This window comes from Camelus dromedarius, chromosome 17 (assembly GCF_036321535.1).
Source record: "Camelus dromedarius isolate mCamDro1 chromosome 17, mCamDro1.pat, whole genome shotgun sequence".
NCBI lineage: Eukaryota > Metazoa > Chordata > Mammalia > Artiodactyla > Camelidae > Camelus > Camelus dromedarius.
The window spans coordinates 42,217,730-42,240,241 of record NC_087452.1 but is presented as its reverse complement, the minus strand read 5'-3'; the positions used below and the strand labels follow the sequence as shown (position 1 = coordinate 42,240,241).

General features: G+C 36.0%; 1 protein-coding gene across 5 annotated transcripts in view; it reads left to right on the top strand.

Moving 5' to 3' along the window:
- The window catches only part of GOLGA4 (golgin A4), an 87,375-nt gene that overhangs the window by 4,373 nt on the left and 60,490 nt on the right, over positions 1-22,512 (top strand). For 3 of the 5 annotated variants that reach the window (XM_031469932.2, XM_031469931.2, XM_010982036.3), the window contains exons 2-5: positions 4,162-4,251; positions 11,962-12,060; positions 17,816-17,881; positions 21,578-21,892. In XM_031469932.2, the coding sequence (XP_031325792.2) occupies positions 4,162-4,251; positions 11,962-12,060; positions 17,816-17,881; positions 21,578-21,892 (570 nt within the window). The remainder of the gene's footprint in view (positions 1-4,161; positions 4,252-11,961; positions 12,061-17,815; positions 17,882-21,577; positions 21,893-22,512) is intronic. The other 2 variants (XM_064496743.1, XM_031469934.2) reach the window with 1 other exon arrangement.

Sequence of the window (22,512 nt, the reverse complement as noted above, 5' to 3'; positions counted from 1 at the left end):
TTGTTAAATTGTGATATGCAAAGGTCCTGAGATGTAGATGCAAATTATACATACCTTTACATCCCACTGAAGCTGTAGGCCGATTCAGAGTGCATCCTTTGGTGAGAAAGCAAAGCTGGAAACTTTTAGAATTTCAGTTAATGTGTTGATGAAGGTCAGGGCTCTTAAAAGTGTAGACATTTCTCCAAAGAAGACATACAGAAGGCCAACAGACACATGAAAGGATGTTCAACATTGCTAATTATTAGAGAACTGCACATCAAAACCACAGTGAGCCATCACCTCACACCAGTCAGAATGACCATCATTAAATAGTACGCAAACAATAAATGTTGGAGAGGGTGTGGAGAAAAGGGAGCCCTCCTGTGCTATAAGTGGGACTGTAAATTGGTGCAACAACTATGCAGACAGTATGCAGTTTCCTTAAAAAACTAAAAAGAGCTATCATATGATCCAGCAATCCTGCTCCTTGATACATATCCTGGATGTATATCCAGAAAAGATGAAAACTGTAATTTGAAAAGATACATATACTCCTGTGTTCATAGCAAGCACTGTTTACAATAGCTAAGACATGGAAGCAATCTAAGTGTCCATCGACAGATGAATAAAGAAGATGTAGTGTGTGTGTACATACACACACACACATACGTACACACACAATGGAATATTACTCAGCCATAAAAAAGCATGAAATAATGCCACTTGCAGCAACACAGATGGACCCAGAGGTTATCGTACTAAGTGGAGTAAGTCAAAGACCAACATATGGTATCACTTATATGTGGTATCTTAAAAAATTATGCAAATGAACTTATTTACAAAACAGAAACAGATGCACAGATACAGAAAACAAATTTATGGTTACCAAAGGGAAAGAGGGGAGGAGTCATAAATTAGGAGTATGGGATTTGCAGATACTAATTACTATATATAAATAGATAAACAACAAGTACCTACTGTATAGCACAGGGAACTATATTTAATATCTTGTAATAACCTATAATGGAAAAGAATGTGAAGAAAAAAATATATAAAACTGAATATATATGTATATATATAACTAAATCGCTTTACTGTGTTCCTGCAACTAACACAACATTGTAAATTAGCTATACTTCAATTTAAAAAAAAAGTGTAGAATTCTAATTAACAGCAGTTGGTTTTTCACCTTCCAAATCACAAAATATTAGAGAGAAGTTCTCATTTACTTAAACATTTATTTGGGTGGGTATAAACTTTTAGGTTGAAAATTTCCCCTCAGACTTGAATGTATTTCTCCCTTGTCTTCTAGCATCATGTGTGCAGATGAAAAGCCTTTCTTCATTGGTAGTTAACCTGATCTTTGAACCTTTTCTTTTTTCGTTGATTCTAGAAAATTTCTAGTTTTCTTCTATTTCTTGCTTTTTTGTTTTAGCCCCTCTCTTTTCTTTTTTAAAAAATTGTTATTAATCTTTGTGGGTAAACCCTTTGTATATCCTTTCTTTTTATGTATTCCTTCTTTTTTTTTTCTGTATATTCTGTTGTTTTGAGAGATTTCTTCAGATTTTTATTTCAGCAGCTTCTGTTGAATTTATTCTGATAATCATGTATTTAATTTCCACAAATAATAATTACACTAGTTAACACTGGGTGGTTATTTTTAGCCAGGTGCTTTTCTTAGTGCATTGCATGTACTAAGTTAATAAATGACCTAATAAAAGGTATGGAATTGTGTTATCCCTATTTTACAAATAAGAAATTGAGGCCAAGGGAGGTTATGTAGCTTGTCTGTGGTACACAACTAGTAAGTGGTGAAGCTGAGATATGAACCCCAGCAGTCTGGCCCTAAAGCCCATTCTCTTAACCATGGTGCTATGCAGGTTGCTTTGTTTTAGTTTTTAAAACTAAAACTTGTGGTTTCATGGAGATTAGAGCTTCTCAAAACTCTTCTAGGATAAGCATTATACATTATATATACATACATATTTAAGTTCTGTTCCTTGATTTATCTGATTGTTCTGGGTCACTTGTTATACTTTTTATGTTTATTCATACTGATCACCTTGATTTTCTTTTGTTTTTTCCTGAGAAAAATGTTGTTATTGTTGGTTGTTCATTTATATTTATGAAGGCCCAGTGGGTGATTTATTTTGATAGCTGATGTGGGTTTTCTCTGCTCTTACCTGCTGCTCTCCTGTTTGGAGGGCCAGCCAAAACAAAGAGGGTCCTACTTTTGAAAGTTGACCATATGATTTATTATCCAAAAATTCTTGAGAAGGAAAGGGGACACTACGAATAATTATCTTGGAACATAAACTGGCATGACCTGGGTGGGACTGGGATTGCTGTGGGGAAATGGGTGTATTGTTACACCCCTGCTTTGTGGTACCAGCCCCCGCCTGCTGTTGGTGCTGTAACTCCTCTAGGGTGTTGCTCATTAAATTTGGCTGCTACTTTTGTCTGAAGGTGTGTTTGAGTTCGGGGAGGCTGACCCCACATACCTGTTGGTTTCACAGACCCTTAGTCCCTGAAAGCAGTAGTGAGAGCAATAATCTCCCATTCTAGTGTCTAAAACTGATTTTTTTTTCCTGTTGGGGAAAGTTGTTACTTTTGTCTGGAGATGTGTTTGAGTTGGAGGAGGCTGACCCCACATACTGGTTGTAAGCTTTACAGGAGGGCCTGAAAGTCTGGGCTAATTGTTCCCGCAGCCACACTGGGGCACTGCACTAATAAGAATGTCACAACTGCCTCAGTTTGGCACCAGCATTGCATCTTCCACTGCACAGCTCTCGTGCACGACTGCATGAAGCTCTGTGTCTCCATGCTCACCAGTGATGAGCTTTAATTTTGCATGTCTGTTTTCTCACATCGCTCGCTTATGACTCAGAGTGTCACGTGGGTGTGTTCACTGGTGGAGCTCAGGTCACCTGCCCTAGGTGAAAAGAAGACTGGGTTGGTGAGTTTTCTGAGTTCCAATTTAAGGACTTATAAGAGCTGTTTAGAAAAAAGCGTTATTAAGCTTTTGTCATGTTTCGTTGATCTTTTCCTCATCTTCCCAATTAAACTATTCCTTTTGATTTGTGCTTTTGCACATGAGAGAAATAGAATTTCATGTTTTCTTTTATATTTCAATTTAAAAACTTATTTAAATCTTTAATATAGCTTGATTATGAAGTAAGGATCTGGTAGGTCTCTCTCCCCTCATATGGATGGCCACTTGTCCCAGCACCATTTACTGAACATCCGTCTTAATTAGAAATGTTATGCTTATTGTAAACTAAATATGTATATGTCGGTCTGTATGTGTATGTGTGTACACTGTTCCTCAGGATCTCTGTTCCAGCGTAGCCCCAGCAGTATGTGCTGACTTGACAGATTAGAGTTCCATTTGTTCATTCACTCACTTATTTAACAAATATTTATTGAATGCCTTTTATTTATTTAGTGCTGTGCAGAATACAGAAGGATAAGACATCAAGACATTTATTTGTGTAGATGAATTAAGATCTATCTGGTTATAGGTGAGGGAGGTCTTGAAGTTTTGGTTTTAATACTTTTAGGACTGTTTTTAGCTCACCTTAGAGTAGACCTCGGACTCCTAGTTTAAATTTTGGGTCCCTTCTCCTGAGGGTTTTTGTACTGAGGAATTATAGGAATGATGTGGTCCATTACAGAACTAAAGGTTTGGCATCTCAGTATCCAGCTGTCATGTGCACAGTATTCTCAAAGCAGGGCCCTTGACTAGGGAGATGTTTAGCTGTGCAGTTCATTGTAGTGAATATTAGAGCTGGAATGCACTTTAAAGATTGAATTGACCATCTTTTTTTTTACATGAACTTTTAATTTTGTAGTAATTTTTATTTATAGAAGAGTTGCAAAGGTAGTACAGAGAGTTTTCATATACTCCTTACCTGGTTTCAGTTCCCTCTAATATTATCATCACAACCTAATTTTGAGGACACATAGCCCTCAAAAAGTTAATTTATCTAAGATCATAGTTCTAGTTGGTGGCAGAATCAGACCAAGGACCCAGGAGGTTATCCTTTTCTGTTTTTCATGTATTCGCGCTTTTCCTTCCTTTCACTGGGTTCTTTGGGCATGGACTGGGAGAAGGAATCTAGTACATTGTGTGCTAATCGATGTAGTCTTTCTAATTTGTGCAATAATTTTTTAATCTAGGCTTCCTCCAATTCGTCAACACCAACGAGAACCAGGAGCAGGACATCTTCATTTACAGAACAACTTGATGAAGGCACACCCAATAGAGAGGTAAGTTTGGAATTTCTTCTTTAATAAACCTTTTACAAGAAGCTTACTAATTTATAATTTAATGCTACTGTTGATAATAAAGTGGGAAATTATTTTGACAGATTAATTATTTAATTCCTAGGGTTTTTTTTAGTAACCGAATTTTTTTGCAAATAGTAGTTTTGCGTTTGTAAAGTGTGTTTTCTTTGAGTATCTTAATTTGAGAGGATAATATACTTTGCCTTTAGTATTTGAAATTTTCAGAATGATTTGATAAGTTTGTTCAGCATAGTGTTATATGGGGGAAAGTCCTGTATTTTCAAGCTAGTGATTGGAAACTGTGAATTAACTACTAATTCCATGTGACTTGCAGCTGGAACCATAGCTCAGATTAGAGTTTTCAACTTTTTTTTTTCTTTCTGTGAAAGAAATCCTTCTGTGAAGGATTATGAGTCTCTCAAAAACAGAAAAGAGGGTAAAACATAAATGCACAAATCAGTGAATTATTACGAAGTGAATCCCCATATAATGACCACTGAGGCCAGGAAAAGGAACACTGCCAGCACTAAAGTGCTGTCTCCCTCCCCCACGAAAGGTTACCATCATCCTGACTTTTTGATATTTGCTTCTTCTTTTTTTTTTTAATTGTACCACTTAAGTATGCTTTTCTATTGTAAACATTATAGCTAAACATTTGGGTTTTCTCAAGTTTTGGCTAAAATAAATTATGCTGCTGTGAACATTATTGTCTATTTCTTTTGCTACATGTGTACCTGTGTTTCTTTTGCTATGTACGTAGGAGTGGAATCACTGGGTTAAAGGGTTACATGGTTTTAACACTAGAAGATAATGCCCATTGCTTTTCAGAATATTGTAGAACTTTACCTTCTCACCAGGAGCTTATGAATGTTGTTCTACATTCTCGCTAGTCTTTAATTTCAGCCATTCTGGTGGTTGTGTAATATTCTCTTACTGTAGTTTTAATTTGCATTTCTCTAATAAGATTGAGCATTATTCATCTGTGTAGTGACAACTTCTTTTGTGAAGTACTTGCTTAAGTCTCTTGCTCATTTTTCTATTGGTTTGTCTTTTTCTTATTTATTTGTAGGAGTTCTTTTTTTAATAGTGTGGATAGGAGTTTTTTAATTGGATATATGCCTAGTAAACATCTTCTTCCACTCTCTGGCTTGCCTTCATTTACTTATTTATTTGGAGTAAGACCTGGAATAGACTGGTGAGAAGAAGGTGGTTTTTGGGGTCATCTGGATTTGCTGGCTGGAGGATCTTTGAAGGTTAACTTTTCAGTCACTCAGGTTTTCTCTTGTGTAAAATAGGAGTAATGATACCTTCCTTGTGGTCCTGTGGGGATTACCAGTAACCAGCATATAGACCTCCTCGCATGGTGCCATGCACACAGTGAGTGCTCACTGAGTTGCTGTTGGGCAGCCATACAAGACGGGAAGGGCTGCTCTACCTACTCTGCGTAGATCCCTGCACGAGGGGAGGGAAACAGATGGACTATTATGTGCTTTCAGGCCCTAGGGATGATGTTTCTCTCTCTCTGCCTGCTGAACTTTCAAAGGAAGGTTTGGTATTTTCACTTTCTCTCCTGCTCTGCTTTCTAGTTTGCTGTCTTCTGGAGACACTTCATAGATGGGAGGCCGGAGTACATATGTCTGTTCTTATTCTAGGGACTCATCTGTTCAAATTTTTTTTCAATATTTTAAAATTAATCTCCAGAAATCCTTTTATTTTCTTCAAAAATTTTTTTTGGCTAAAAAACGATGCATAGAAATAAATGATTTTAGTTAATTGATGGATTCTGTTCTGTTTAGTAGATGTCTGTTTATATATAGTGCATGCTTTTTTTTGCTTCCCTACATGCAGAGAGACAGCCTGGTGTAGTAGAAGGATCACAAGATTCCATCCCTTACCTGCTGTGTGGCTTTAGGCAACTTCCTTTAACATCTCAGAGCCTCAGCTTTCTCAACTTTAAATTTTGGTGAAATGAATATCCACTGTCACAAGGTTCCTGTGAGGAGCAGGTGAATTCAGAAGTATGAAGATGCTGGTAATTTGTGAATCACATATGGAAGATCATTATTATACAGAAAAGAGAAGGCTTTTTCTGTACTCATCCACTCTTGAATAGCACGGGCACTACATTTTATATTAAGAGTGACATTGCAGGGATATACATAATGAAGCATCAGGCTGCTTTGGACTGGAATGCTTCCCCAAACTTCAAGAAAGAGCTTCCTTTTTCTTTTTTATTCTCTTGATCTTAGATTTTTTTCAGAAACCAAATGCTGCCTCTTACCTTGGTTAGTTGTCTTTGTATTTCCAAGTCAGTTTTCACTGTTCCATGTGATGACCCCTAACAGGGATTCTTGATACTTGCAGCTTTTGACAATTCTTAAGCACTTTTTTGAAATTTATTCTTTATTTCAGGGCTTCTAAAGGCATTGTTCTTTAGGAATTACTGAGAAGTATCTTCAGTGTAATGGATGAGAAATGTTTCTTCCTATGTTTGGAGTTAATTTTGCCCCTAAATGGATTGACTTTCGAAGCTGATTTGCTTTTGCTTTGTTAGATGTTAGAATCAAAGTAAAAGATATGCCTGTTAAATTGCCTTTGGTATCTGTTCAGTTCTTATATATTTTTTTCTTTCGGTCTAATGATACATCATGAATTATATTAATAGGTTTCCTAATAATAAGTCAGTCTTTCATTCCTTAAATCAACTATATTGGTCAGAGTGCATTATTAATATCCTGTTGCACTCTGATACTTATTTTATTTCCATTTCCTCTGACTCTGTAAGGAGAATGGTTTATACTTTTCTTTTTCAGCCATCTTTATCAGATTTAATTAATTGGGAAACTTTCTTTTATCTTCTCATGCTCCTCTTCCTTTCCTTCTCCTCCTCTGTTTATTTAGGTCTTGAATTTCTTTCAACAAAATATTATAGTTTTCAGAATATAAGTTTTGTACTACTTTTGTTAAATTTATTTCCAAGTATTTTATTCTTTTTGATGTTACTGTAAATTGAATCGTTATCTTAATTTCATTTTTAGTTTTCTCATTGCTACTCTATAGAAATAAAATTGGATTTTTGTAAATTATCCTGTAATCTTTCTGGACTCATTTATTAGTTCTAACAGTGCTTTAGTGCATTACTTAGTATTTTCTTTGTACGAGATCATGTCATCTGCAAATAGAGGTAGTTTTACATCTTCCCTTAATCGGGCTGCCTTTTTCTTACATTCCCTGGCCGAATTTCCCTGGCTAGACCTTCCAGTTGAACAGAAGTGGTGAGAGCAGACATACTCGTCTCCCTTTCCTGATTTTAGCGGGAAAGCATTCATTCTTTTTGTCATGAAGTATGATGCCAGCTGTGGGTGTTTAATAGATTCTCTTTGTCATGTTGAGGAAGTTCCCTTCCATTCCTAGTTTGTTGAATGTTCTTACCATGAAGCAGTGTTGAATTTTGTCAGATGCTTTCTCTGCATCTTGAGATTGGCAGTGGCTTTGTCCTTTACTCTCTTGATATGATGTTTTATATTAATTGGTTTTAGATGTTAAACCAACCCTGTATAGAATAAATTTCACTTGTTCCTGGTATGTAAATTTTATATTGCCAGATTTGATTTTCTAGTTTTTTTTTTTTTTTTGAGGGTTTTTGTGTCTATATTCATAAGAGATGTTGGTCTGCAGTTTTATTTTTTTGTGTGTTGATATCTGGTTTTGTTGTCAGGAAAATATTGGTCTCATAAACTGCATTGAGAAGTATTCCCTCATATTTGTTTGGAAGACTTTGAAGAAGAGTATTAATTCTTTAAATGTTTGGTAGAATTTACCAATGAAGCTATCTGATCCAGGGCTTTTCTTTGTGAAAAGTGTTTAATTACTGATTCAGTCCTTTACTTTTTATAGTTTATTAACATTTTCTGTTTCTTCCTGAGTCAGTTTTGGTAATTTGTGTCTTTCTAGGATTTCATCTATGTGATCCCACTTGTCCAGTTTATTGGCATAGAGTTGTTCATAGTATTGCCTTAGAATCCTTTTTATTTCTGTAAATGCAGTAGTGATTTTCCCTCCTTCATTCCTGATAATAGTAATATGCATCTTTTTTCCTTTATTTTTTTCTCTGTCAGTCAAACACAAGATTTGTTGATCTTTTTGAACCAACTTTTGGTTCCACTTTTTTGATGTGTGTGCTGAGCATTTTCAGAACTGGATCTTTGATGACTTATTTTTTTCAAGTCTTTGGTGCCCTAGGACTTAGCGAAAATTCTTTGAATCTGTATTGCTGTTTTCCTGGTTTCCTGGCCGGGTATATGTTTGTTTTTTGTTTGTTTTTTACCATCTTTATATACCCTGTGATTAGGGCTAGGGAAAGTTAAACACTTTGTCCTTTTTTTTGCTGTCTTTTTTGTTTGTTTGTTTAAAGACAGTATATCTTTAACTTTATATATATTAGAAATCTTCATGTAGACAAAACAATTAATTCATGTTCTTGATTTGATCAAGATGATTTAACCATAGTCTACTGCATATTTCCTCTCCTGTTGTTGCTGAAGTGTTACATTCATTTATCTTCTGCTGAGTATATTATGTACTTCTTAAGGTATACATTATTGCAAATAAGAATGGAATGAATTTAATTGACTCAAAATAGGAAGTGTTGCTACTAACAACTATATATAACAGTGTCTGGGAAGATAGAAACAGGACCTCTTCTCTTCAAGGCAGAGATACTAGAAGATACTAAATTTTTTAGGGTCCCTCTCCTAATAGGAGATACATTAATACATAGGAGACATATTGATTCATTGTGTACAGTGGATGCTAGCTAGCAGGGCTGGCATTAGGACTTGATTTTTTCTTTGAACTTTGGTTGAGAAAGACTGGGAGAGTGTTCTGCTGCCAGAGTTTAAGTGCTGCAAGCCAGAGGCTAAAGTGGGGCTCTCTGCACTGGTGAAAGGAGGTCAAAAAAAGCTCTTCCCAGCTGCTGCCCAGAGCTCTCTGTGGCCTATTATGAGAAGCTGCTGTCTTTAGGGAGGCTTTGTGACCGAAAACCGAACCAAACCTCACAATGGCTTAGTGACTGGGCCTGTGATAACCCCTGTATTGCCTTAAGTCAGGGAACCCAAACTGGAGCCCAGGAAATCAGATTGACTGGATAAAGAGGATTAAGCACAGAAGGAAGGAGAAAGGTAATATCTTCCTCAAAATGAGCCTGTAAAGGAAAATGCCAAAAATAAATGCTAAGAAGACATACTATAAAAATAGGAATTGGGATATTAATTTATTCCAGCTGAAATTAAAAGGGCAGTTTGGACAAGATTTGAAGTAAGTGTCTTCAGTAAGAACTAAATGAAGTAATAATTTTCTTAAAAAGAACAGAAAATTGTGGGGGGAAAAACAGGCCAAAACAAAAATAGACTAAGTAGATATGAAAAAAGAAGCAATTAGAAATCCTAGGAATAAAAAAATGTTTGATATAAAAATGTAAATCAGAATGAAACTCAGACTGGCCCCAGTTCGAGGGAAAATTAGGGAACTTGAAAAGAATACTGAGTAATCCCACCAAAAACAGAGAGGTAGAGATAGATAGACAGACAGACAGACAGACATCTGAGTAAGAGACATGGAAGATAGATCGAAAGCTTTCAACAGATGGCTGATAGGAGTTTCAGGTGGTCTTCATAAAATATGTAGATACATAAAACTTTAATTAGTGTTAGTTCAACTGATAGCTTCAATGAAGGACCACACGGAAGAGGTAAATTAAATTCTTAGCAGATTTGGATTAGAATTTGAACAGAGTTTGAAAGAGACTGAGTTGAGACAGAATTTTATTGAGGATATTTGGAAACTGAATCTTGGGAAACTTTCACAGGCTTAAGAAGCAAGTGACAAGGGCAACAAGTGGGGAGAAAGCTTCCCTAGGCTTTGGAATAGCTATTTTGCTTTTACTTGGGCTGGGGGTGGAGTATAAATCATTGTTTGGCAGCACCTGGTTTTGAAATGTTTGGTCAGCGTGTTTTTCTATACTGGGTATCAGCTTTTGTGTTTTTCTCTTAAAATTTCAAATATACTCTTTTGGGGGGTAATTAGATTTCTTTTTTTATTTTTTTTAAAGTTTTTTTTTTAATTTTTTTTAGTGGAGATACTGGGGATTGAACCCAGGACCTTGTGTATGCTAAGCACACACTCTACCACTGAGCTATATCCCCACTCAAATACACTCTTAACTGTGAAATTTTAATTTATTTCCTTGTGTGAAATGAAGAGTGACTTCATTTCAAAAATTAACTTTGGAAGCCTAAGAGTGAATTTGTAAAGCATTTAACTTAAAATAACATCCACTTATAAGATGACCTTTCTGAGTTCCCAGGAGAGTAAAATTTTCAGCAAGAGTGGAAACTTGGGTAGAATGATACCCTAGAGCCAAATAGGCATCTAGTATATTTTAGTACGCTACCGGCATTAAATTTTATGATTTAGTATAAAATCAATTCTTGGATCCTACCTCCATGGTAGCAATTATTAACATAACCTAAAAAGACTTTAAAATTGTTTGTCCTATCTGTAAGATGGCTGCTAATAGGACTAGATGAAGAGTTAGTGAAGGCTCTAGTCAGAACCCATAACTCTGGACTACTGAGATGAGAAGTCTAAATTCTTAAGTTTTTGCAGACATTTATTTTCTGATACAACTCTACTATATTATGTATTTGTAATATACAATAATTAGCATACGTTAACTGCTAAGTTAATGTATTAAAAGGTTTGTTTTTGAAAGTTTTTATTTTAAAATAAGATTCATGGGAGATTACAAAATTTCTTTTTAGGGGGGCTCTGTGTACCATTTACCCAGTTTCTCCCAAAAGTAACATCTTGTAAAGTAACTATAGTACCTATCAAAACATGGAAATTAACATCGGTAAACTCTGTGACATCCACAGACCTTGATCAGATTTCATGTGTTTTACATGCCGCGCACATGTGGAATTTTATGCAGTTTTATTACATGTGTATATTTGTGTAACCACCTCCATCAAAAAGTTCTTTTTAGTTATAATTTCTTATACATCTAATTCATGATAGTATTTTGATGTGTAGTATATAGTTTCTGAAAGAAAATGGAAGCACAGAACACTATTTATCAAAAGAATTAATATAATAGAATTTATCCTTAAAACTTACTGTAAACTTCAGTTTCTAAAATTTCTTCTGTATGTATTGGAGAAAACTATACTGTACATAAGTACAACTAAAAGACTAATTAAACTTTTATGTGTTTTATCCTCCCTATAAATTTCCATGCTACCTTTTTGAATGTGTAAATACGATTGGCTTGCTATTTGTCATACTAAAGCTTTGTATTCTTTACCATGCATTGTTCTTATTGGTATAAACTCTTATACTGAATTGCCAGACATGCTGTGTGCTGTGGTGCCTTTGCATATATCATTTGTATGCCAATAAGCAAGTTGTTTAAAGTTGGGTTTTGAGAACTCAAACAGCTCATCTCCCTTCCTGCCTGACCAGCAACTTACTATTTCTGTGGGTGGAGCGATGGTGGCGGCAGTGGTGGTAGCACAAGGCCTTTATGTGTTGTGTGTGGTGTGTGGTGAGAACACTTTGCAACGTGCCCTTATGATTTGTTTATCATCATTTGTTTTATTTTTATACCTCTGCTTATTACATTGAATGAGACAGCTACTAGCCGGGATGATAGCAGAACCTGCTTTTCTCTCTGAGTATACTATCTTTGCTTTGGATTCCTCCAAGCAGCCTAAAACACAGACTGACAGTGTGGTGAGTCCTTCCACCGCTCTCTGCATTCCCTTTGTGGGGAAGTGAAGTAATTTGGTAATTCTAGAAGCAAATCTCACGTTGCTTGCCACTCACTATCTCTCAAAGCATCTTCAGTGCCCTTTTGCTAACCTTGCTCTTAAAAAATCAGAGAGTAAATTGCTGAATTCTGATGGCTGGTGTGTTTTTTTGGTGGCTTTTTAACAGCAGCAAAATAACACTGTTTTCATTAATGTAGTGAGGAATACCTTCACTTGGCGTAAACTCTGTTTTCTCCCTAGGGAGTGTTTGCTCATTAACTGAAAAAAGTGTGCATTGCTAGGAATCTGTTCTACTGTTGGTAAGAGGCCAAGGATATTTTGCGATGTGACTCACATTTTTAGGGAAAAAAAGTCCTTGTATGTAAATCCATAATGAAACAACATTGCATAGGTAGGTGGAGTCTGCTATAGCCAATAATTGCATCTTATTTTGGGAGTGTACCAGTTTTCTATGTATTAAATGTTTGGAAGGAAGTAATTACCTCTTTATTTTTCAACTGACTAAATTCATACAATTTTGAGTCTTGTACATAATTTCATTTTGGGAAAATAGACTTTTTCCCCAAGGTATCTAAGTTCTTAATTTAGCAAACTAAAACTTAGAGATGTTTCATTGCCCAGTAAGGATACCTTTTGGTGCTAGAATGGACGTTGACTGAACTGGGATTGAGGTTTTTTTAAACAGTGAGAATTGGTTTAATTTGTTAAGCAGCTGGTATGATGAAATTAGAACATTTCTGTTCTTATCCATGCAACCAGTAAAGATTTGGCCTGCATATGGCCAGTAGCAATCCTGTATTACATCCTAAACTTAGGTAGAAAAGAAAGCAGCTCAGGGTTCTAGTGATGCCTTAGCTTGGATCTCAGGGATTGTGGTCTCTCCTTAGTTCTGGCTACAGGTAACACCTCACTATTTTCAAAACTGGTTTGAGGGGGAGATAGGGGTCCCCGTTAGAGATAACTTACCAACTTACTTTAAAAGCATAAAATGATATTACATTTCATGTAGTAGTAATAGAAACAAAAAAAAAAAAAAAAAGAGAGAGAGAGAGAGCTTCTCCTAGGCCTACTTTCATAAGTACATAAAATAATTTGTATTGAGTACCTATCTTGTTGTGAACAATACTAATAATTAAAAAATGGAGTCCTTAAAACAAAAACAAACAAACAAACAAAAACAAAGCATAAATACAGGACAGAAATACACTCACAGACAGAGAATACAGACTTGTGGTTACCAGGGGGATGGAGGGTGGGAAGGGATAGACTGGGATTTCAAAATTGTAGAATAGATAAACAAGATTACACTGTATAGCACAGGGAAATATACACAAAATGTTATGATAACTCACAGAGAAAAAAATGTGACAATGAGTGTGTATATGTCCATGAATGACTGAAAAATTGTGCTGAACACTGGAATTTGACACAACATTGTAAAATGATTATAAATCAATAAAAAATGTTAAAAAAATAAAATAAAAAAATAAACAAGAGTGACTACATCAAACTAAAAAGCTTCTGCACAGCAAAGGAAACCATCAACTGAATGAAAGGGCTACCTACTGAATGGGAGAAAATGTTTGCAAATCATATTATCTGATAAGGGGCTAATAGCCAAAATATATAAAGATCTAATATAATTCAATAGCAAAATAATAATAATAATCCAATTAAAATTGGGCAAAGGAAGCAAACAGACATTTTTCCAAAGAAGACATATGAATGGTCAAGAGGTACAAGGAAAGGTGCTCAACATCACTAATCATAAGGGAACTGCAAAGCAAAACCACAGTGAGATATCACTTCATGACTGTCAGAATGGCTATATTTAAAAGGCAAATGATAACAAATGCTAGCAAGGATGCTGAAGAAAAGTGAACCCCTGTGCCCTGTTGGTGGGGTTGTAAATTGGTAGCCACTATGGAAAACAGCATGGAGGTTCCTGAAAAAATTAAAAATAGAACTATCATATGATCCAGTGATTCCACTTTTGGGAATATACCTGAACAAAATGGAAACACTATGTCAAAGAGATATCTGCACCCCCACATTCATAGCAGCATTGTTCACAATAGCCAAGACAGGGAAACACCCTTACTGTTCATCAACAAGTGAAAGGATAAAGAGATATAGAATATATGTACACAACAGAATACTGTTTAGCCGTAAAAAAGAAGGAAATCTTGCCATTGGGATGACATGGATGGATTTTGAGGGCATAGTGATAAGTGAAATAAGACAGAGAGAGACAAATACTGTATGATCTCACTTCCATGTGGAATCATAAACAAACAAAACTCATAGAAAAAGGGGGATCATATTGGTGGTTACCAGAGGTAGAGGGTGAGGGTCAAAAAAGGAATTAGATAAAGGTGGTCAAAAGGTACAAACCTCCAGTTATAAGTAGGTGCTGGGGATATGATGTACAACATGATGACTGTGGTTAATGTGGCTCTGTGGTTTATCTGAAATTTGTTAAGAGATCTGATCCTAAGAGTTCTCATCACAAGGACAAAAACATTTTTTCTTCTTCTTTTTCTTTTTTTGCATCTATGCTAGATGATGGATGTTAACTAAACTCACTGTGGTAATCATTTTATAACATATGTAAGTTAAACCACTGCACTGTACACCTTTCATTTATGCAGTGCTGTTTGCCAATTACATCTCAATGAAACTGGGAAAAAAATGTATCTTAAACAGCTATGAGAGGTTATCCTGAGGAAATAACCTGCACATTCTCCAGTGCAGAGTCAGAATTTAAAGAAGAGTGATAGAAAAGGGATAAAGGAAGAAAGGAGGCCAAGGAGTAGGTATCACTATATTCACAGACTACTTTAAGAACTTCACTTCCAGGAAATTAGGGGGCCTAGACTAAACATTACCTCCCCCTCTCGTGACCTTCAACACCTTTGAAATACACCATATGAAAAATGACTAATTCAAGGGGAAAATTTTTTTAACTAGGTGTTTGTGTTCGCCAATATGACGTAAAGTGAATAATAAAATACAAATAAAAACTTTAAAAAAAAATGGAGTCTTTAGAACTATTTAAAATAATTTAAGTAGGCTGAAAGTCTGTGTTAATCTTATTTAAGTTTTGTTTTGTTCAGATAAAAAACATTTCTCACATAACAAAGGAAAACTATGGCATATCCTATAATAAAATAAAATTTAGTGAGAATCCAATTCATTACTTTATCTCACCAGCTGCTGACTTTTCCTTAATTCAGTTTTTTTGAAAAATGTTATCTCTTTATCCCAAATTCTAAAAATTGCTATGTCCTTGAGTACTTAGCAGTCAAAAATGTTTGTTGAAAGATTGAACAAAACGTAACTGAAGACAAATCTGGCAGGGAACCTGTGTATGCTTTTAAATTAAATGTACTTTAGAAACTTTTTCCTATTATCTAAGAATTGCCTCCAGAAGAAAGTATTGGTGACTGTGGAGCGAGTTCTTTAGGCTTCTCTCTGGGGAAAGGCCTTGAAGTCTTCTCACACTGAAGGAAGTAACTGCATAAGGATTGAACAAGCAATTACTGAGCCTCTACTGCCAGTCAGGCAAAATGTAGAGTTCCTGCCCTCCCAGCGTTTCTAGTTTACTATGGAGACAAAGATGTCAACATACACTTAACAATACAAAGGAATTAAGGCTTCATAGAAGAAAATACAGGCATAGGAAATTTGTTAGTCCTTCAGGCCAGCCTTGTAAAGCTTCACAAAATACAACGCATTTGAAAGTTGAGAGATGAGTAAGATTTTGTTGGGCAGGAGTAGAGAAGGCATCATAGGAAGTGACACATCTGTAATTTTGCTTCTAGAGATTCCTAACTTAAATTTACTTGGTAACAGAGGCCAATACTTTGCTTAGCTGTCCTGCATTTATTTAGATATATAGTATAACAAATAAATTGAAATATAGATGCAGGGAGGGGAAGTTTTTAAATGGTGCGCTGTTTGTTTGGTAAGGTGATATTTCACACAATTGTAGAATAGCTTTTTTCATATGGACTACAGTCATGTGCCAAGTAATTTACTTAAAATAGAATATGGACTCTCTTGCCACTCTTCTTCCCAACCTACATATTTTATGGAGCCTTTCTATTTCCTTTCTCCATAACGTAAGTGCCCCATTACCTTTCAGTATACTGCCTGGCAGAGAGACTTGCTAATTTCGATAAAGTATGTTTTTTATTTTATAGTTTGTAGCATAGGATATTTTTAGGGCTGGAAAGCACTGATTATGGTGCTACACAAATATAGGCCATGTGTACAACTTCTAATTCTTTGAACTGGCAGAGAACAGAAAGATAAAATTTAGTGTCTGTGTTCCCCCAACCTTTCTCCTCTCTATAACTTTAAGGAAATATCTTGGACTGATAAATTTGATAACTCTTTGTATTAAAGCGAGAAGGTATTTAAACCTTTATTAGGGAAAAATTCAAGCATATTACAAAATGAAAATAGTAATGATAGTGCTGGAAGATTTCTCTCCCCTCCTCCCAAATTCATTACCCAGTGTCAATAATTAATAACTCATGGCCATCTTATTACCCCACCCCGACTTCCCTAACCACACCATTTCCACCCTCCCACATATACAGCTACTCCCACTATGCATCACCACTGGTTTATTTGAAAGAAATTTCAGAGATCTTATTTCATCTAAATATTTTGGTATATATTTCTAAAGGTAAAGACTAAAAATATACAAACATAATACATTTATCACTCCTAAAGTTTGATAATTTCTTAGTATCAAATACCTAATGAGAGTTCAAAAATTTGAGAACACTTTTGCAAAACTGAGCACCTCCTCCACTTGTGTTTACAAATAAGAAAAATCAAATATTTGACTTTCTTGGTAGAGTTGTGGAGCTGTAGAATCACAGAGAAAATGCACTATTTAACTACCAAGTTACTGAAACATAGTGGCTAGTATTTGGTTGAATGCTTTTGTTTAGAACATGGAAGATATCTTATCATGAGCTACTGCTATAGCTCTAATTTTAGTTAGACATTTCGTGCATTATGAATGCAGGATAGAATTTTAGATCTCAGAATATCATCATTACCATGGAGTTCATCCCAGTATGATGTAATCAGTAGAATGTTGCTTAATTTAGAATATTTGTCATACCAACAGAACAAAACAAAAAGCTTTCACATATGGAAGAAATTATTTTTAATTATAAGTTTTCCTGAAAATTTTCATTACAGTTTCATTTAGGACTCTGGCTTCAAATGAATGAGGCATTTCTGTTTCTTGTTACCAAGATATTTTTTAGGGCTTAGCCCAAATAACTTTAATTTGAATATTGCTCAATTATAGGGAACAGTTGACATTACTTTTTCCTGTATAGTTTTCTACTTGAATGAGTTTTGTTAATTGAATCCTTGATATTAATTTTGTTGTGGAGGAAAAAGCTGAGGACATTATAATTGGGAGAGGTGTGTGATTAGCTTGAAATAAGTTTTGCTACACACTAATCTTTGCTACTTAGTTACATATACTATAGCAAAATGAATTTTCTAAAATACTTACCATACTAGCTTTGCCTTGCATGGAAACATTCTAATAAGTGAACAATTACTAATTTTGTTTAATAGATGAATGTATCTAACAGGTTTTGGTTCTTGGCCTTTGTTCTTAACAGTTTTAAAACTTTAGTTTTTTTGTTGCTTTTCTTTATGATGTTTCTTTGTTTTCTTAGAATGCGTCTGTCCAAGCCACGAAATCTCCCGACAGTGTTAATGAAAGTGAACCAACAACACCTCAGGTCTGTTATTAATGTTATTTAAAAAAATAGCAAGTCATTTCAGAGTGTTGGTCATTCTATATTGTTAGCATTTGACTTTACATTGCAACAGTGATGTCCAAACATTTGATACAATATGTATGGTAAATCCAGGCTCGTTGATGGTTTCTTGGAAAAAGTTTTAAATGGAAGTGATATATGTATATATACCAGTCATATAAGATACCATTATTACTCATTTGAATAACTAATGGCACTAAAGAGAAACTTTGGGAAAAAAAGACTTAACAAAACTTATAGTTGTAAAAGATTATGGAGGAGGTCATGTTGAAAGACATGTTGAGTTATGTATTCTGGAAGGGGGATATGAGGAAATGGGACTTATTTTATTAAAGTTTGTTTTAATGCAAAAGATTTTACTACTAGAAAATTTAGTTTATCTTTGATTTTAAAAAGGTATTTGGAGAGTGGGGTCCATTTGACATTCCTTTGACTCCTTTCAAAAAGAAAATTCATGAAAAAAATCTTAATGATTGCAGTGTCTGAGATGAACATTTGTTTTCTTTGACTTTACTGATGATTATTATCATTAACCTGGCTATTCTCAGCACTCTCTAGTGTAGGGCAGTAACATTTCTAATTCTGTGAACTTGGAGGATGAATGTAGGTAATTTATGAAGTAACTGACTTATGAACTAATTCACGTGGACTAAACATTCTGAAGTATTGTCTAGCTTTCCAAACTCCATGAACAGGTTACTTGTGAGCTGAGGTCCTCAGTCCTTTCAGGAGGCTGGCCAGATTCTGGGCATAGTCCGAGTTCCTGGGCCTGCTGACTCTGGCCTGGAGCAGCGTCCCCAATTAATCCTAAGTCCTCTACAAAGACGTTGTTTTCTCTAAGTGCCTTGAGGTAGGGGTAAAATACTGGGAGGCACCAGTCTAAATGGGACTGGACAGATCCAGTGATCCTGAAAGAATATTATTAAAGAACATTGTTTAGAATGCCTATTTTCTTCCATTATAGAATAATCCAAAAAGTCTAAATACAGTTATGAATGCAAAAACTAGAATTAATGACAATCAGCTTTATAACCAAATTCAAGAGAGATTTAAGTTTTAATTAAGGTGAAACATGAGGATGGATGATATTCAGGAAGTTAGCCCATTAAAGGTTTTGAACTTTGTTTTAAAAAATGCAAATATATTCCTAAAAAATAATAAAATTATGTTTATTGAATATACTTTGTGTCAGGCATTGTTAAGCAATTTCTGTATATGATCTTATTTAATTCTCATAACAAGGAGACAGTTTCACTCAGAGTCTGTTTACCTTTAAATAATTCTCTGACAAGTGGGTTGTAGGTGGTTGTTAGCAAGTTAGGAATAGTGTATGTCCCCGGAGAGGGCAGAATGCTTACTGTGGTTGGGCATCTTGAAAGCAGCAGGAGATCAGAGTTGACAACAACTCTGGCGAAAAGCAAGCCCAAGAGTTAATGAAGCAACAGCTGCCTGAAACCCCCTTCCTGCTGGGCGGAACATCTTCTGTAAATCAATAGTTTTTGACACACAGCATGATGATTGTGGCAGGGATGTCTTTAGAAAGACTTACTCATTGTCCTTATTTAAGAAGGCAGAGAAGTGTAGTATATATTTCAGAAAAATTTGTTAACTTTTAAATTGTTTCATAAAACAGGTGTATTTGAGCATTCGTCTTTATCTGAGAAGCTGTGAAATAGTTTTATTGGATCATAATTTTAGTGTTTTAGCAGTTTAGGATGAACCTAGGATCTAATATTACCCTCTTACTGTAGAGATGAGGTGGTGGTATTATTATTTTTATCTTCCCCATTTCATGGAGGGGTTAAGTAACTTGGTCTGGGTCATGAACATCATGGTGGAACCAGGATTTGAACTCAGGCAGCCTCACCTGGCAGCCCACAGGCTGAATCAGTACACTCAAACACCTTACTCCCAAGCAGAGTAGATGTGGCTGTTCCTAAGTTTATCAACTTCTGCAAATGCATGTCTTTGAGATTGTTCATTAGCTTCTGGCTCACCTTAAAATAACAACTATTTCTAGTGTTATTCAGACTTGCCTCACTTGTTTGTCCCGTGGCAGTTTACAAGAATATGGTCTGTATGAACTGAAAGGCACTTTTTGCGTGGGTCTGAAGTGGCCGGTAATGGAATATCAGTAAAGCAGTTCTTTAAGTTTTTGAGCATGAGGGTCCCTCCTCTCCCTTAGACTTTCTCCATCCCATCCCAGTATAAAGGTAAAACTTACACATTAAGGAAAAAATTGGAAAGTACAGGAAAATATAAAAATGAAAATAAAATCACCTAAAAATCTTACCACTCAGACCCACTCACTGTTAACTTTTGGTGTTTGTCCTTAACAACCTGATCCTAAGGGTGTTTGTGAAAACATACATATAAATTGAAAAGTATATGTAATTACTTTAAATCAAAGTGAGTTCACAATATATGTATTATTTTACAACTGAATTTTCCCATTTAGTAGTCTTGAACCTCCTTACATATATTGTAGTTTATTTAATGTAACCTCTAGTGGTGAACATTGGATTGTTTCCAGTTTTTACTGCTATGAACATCCTGTGATAAATCTGTGCATATGAAGAAGGTGGGACAAACTGTCCCCTCTTAACTCCCACCTTACCTAATACTATTATTAAGTCTCTAAAACCTATGAGTAAAGTATGCCTGGTTTATACTAAAGAAAATCTTTTTGTTTTCTTGTAATCTTTGCCTACACATGTCCTCAGTCTCCCCTGAACATTTCCTGGCATTGGGATCTTTCAGTGACCTTGTCACACTAAGGAGAATGAGTTCTAGGGAACACCTCTTAAGTACTGACTGCTGTCACCTGAACAAAACAATGCAGCTTAGAACAGGTTATTGCCTTATATCACTTTTCACTGTTATTGTTCAAAATAATGTATTTTTATTCTAATTAATTAAGAGAACAGCTCTTGCTTATCACTGTTTGTAGTATCAGAATTACTGATGTGTGCAGAGGGACTCTAGCTCAGACTTTCTAACTGTCCTCCGTGATTTTTTAATGCTTATTCTTATTCCTGGTAGACAGAATGATTAAGTAGAGCAGAGCTGGGTATCACTAGTCAACTCTTCCTGGCATTCACTTGGTGAACAGAATGGGTTCACTGCACATTACTCTCGGCCTGAGAAGAGTGGTCAGGAATCAGCGCCTCCATGAAGACTCCAGATAAAGCACACTTGATTTCAGCCACATACTTCACACTTCAAAGTATGTACCCACATTTGAGACACTGGGTGAATACTGATGGTATAAATGGCCACTGCCTCCAAGGATCTTATTTTAGTGGACAAATCTTACAGCATGCCTGTGAGGTCAGCTGAGAAAGTATGGCTTCCTTCTTTTTTTACAGTTTTGCAAACTGAAGGGAAGTGACCTAGTGAAGGTCATTCCACTGCTCGGACAGACCTGGGACCTACACCCCAGTCCTCTGACTCCAGGTCCAGTGCATTTTCAGAGATAAGCAAGTGTCTCTTGTTTTTCACGAAACAGTATATTTTGTAAAACATCAGGAATATAAATTGAATGTGTTAGAGCTTTTACTAGATTATTACTGGTGATAGGGAATAACAGAATAATAAATTGTAAATATGTATAAGTATGTATTTAAACCCACATGTTTCATTGTGTTTTGGTTGCAGTCAGCTGACATGCAGTCTTTTGCACAGAAGCTCCAACTCCGGGTGCCTTCGGTGGAGTCTTTGTTCCGGAGTCCAATAAAGGAATCTCTGTTCAGATCGTCTTCTAAAGAATCTTTAGTACGAACATCTTCTCGAGAGTCCCTGAATCGACTTGACCTGGACTCTTCTGCTGTCACCTTTGATCCGCCCTCTGACATGGAGAGTGAGACGGAAGACTCACTAGGGAGTTTAGACAGTCTCAGCAAAGAGCAGTTGATCCAGTGGTTGCGGAGAATGGAACGGAGGTTGAATGGCTACAAAGGAAAATGTTCTGAGGTAGGAGAGTGACTTTTTTTGCCTGTATGAAAATTTCCTCCCCTTGTTCTCAAATTCATATTACTGGATGGCTTTTATGCCTGTACTTGGCTGAACTGTTGATTCCCTAGCCACGCCAGGTACTGCTGGTGGGTAGTCTGTGGCAATATCTATTTAAAGACTTTCAGCGGTACAGAGGCCCTTTGTCAAGACTCTACTAAAATTTTGTCTGTAATCCGGTTCTCACATTCTGTGCCCCTCTCCTCTCCCAGCCCCTCTTCTCCAAGGCTGATTGGACTAGTGCAGAGTCCATCATCTGTCCTCTCTAAGTGCTGTGGCTCCAAAATGACCTCTTCTGCCAAGCAGATTCCATTATTACTGACCCTTTTTACGTTTTAGATGGTCTGATTCTCTGACACATCTGGTTCACTCTCGTGCAAATGTTTAAAATTTGCCTCAAGTGAATCTTTTAACTGCAAACCCCCTTGAGCATGTTTGGTCTGGGAGGAGGGATATGGTGCTGTGCCATCCCTCCTTTTGGTCCCTCAGGAACGAAGCACCTTCCTTTCGGGCTGAATTGTGGTAGTTCCCCTCCATGTCCTGTGCAGTTAAAGCACTTTTTCCTCAGGAATGCCTTTCTG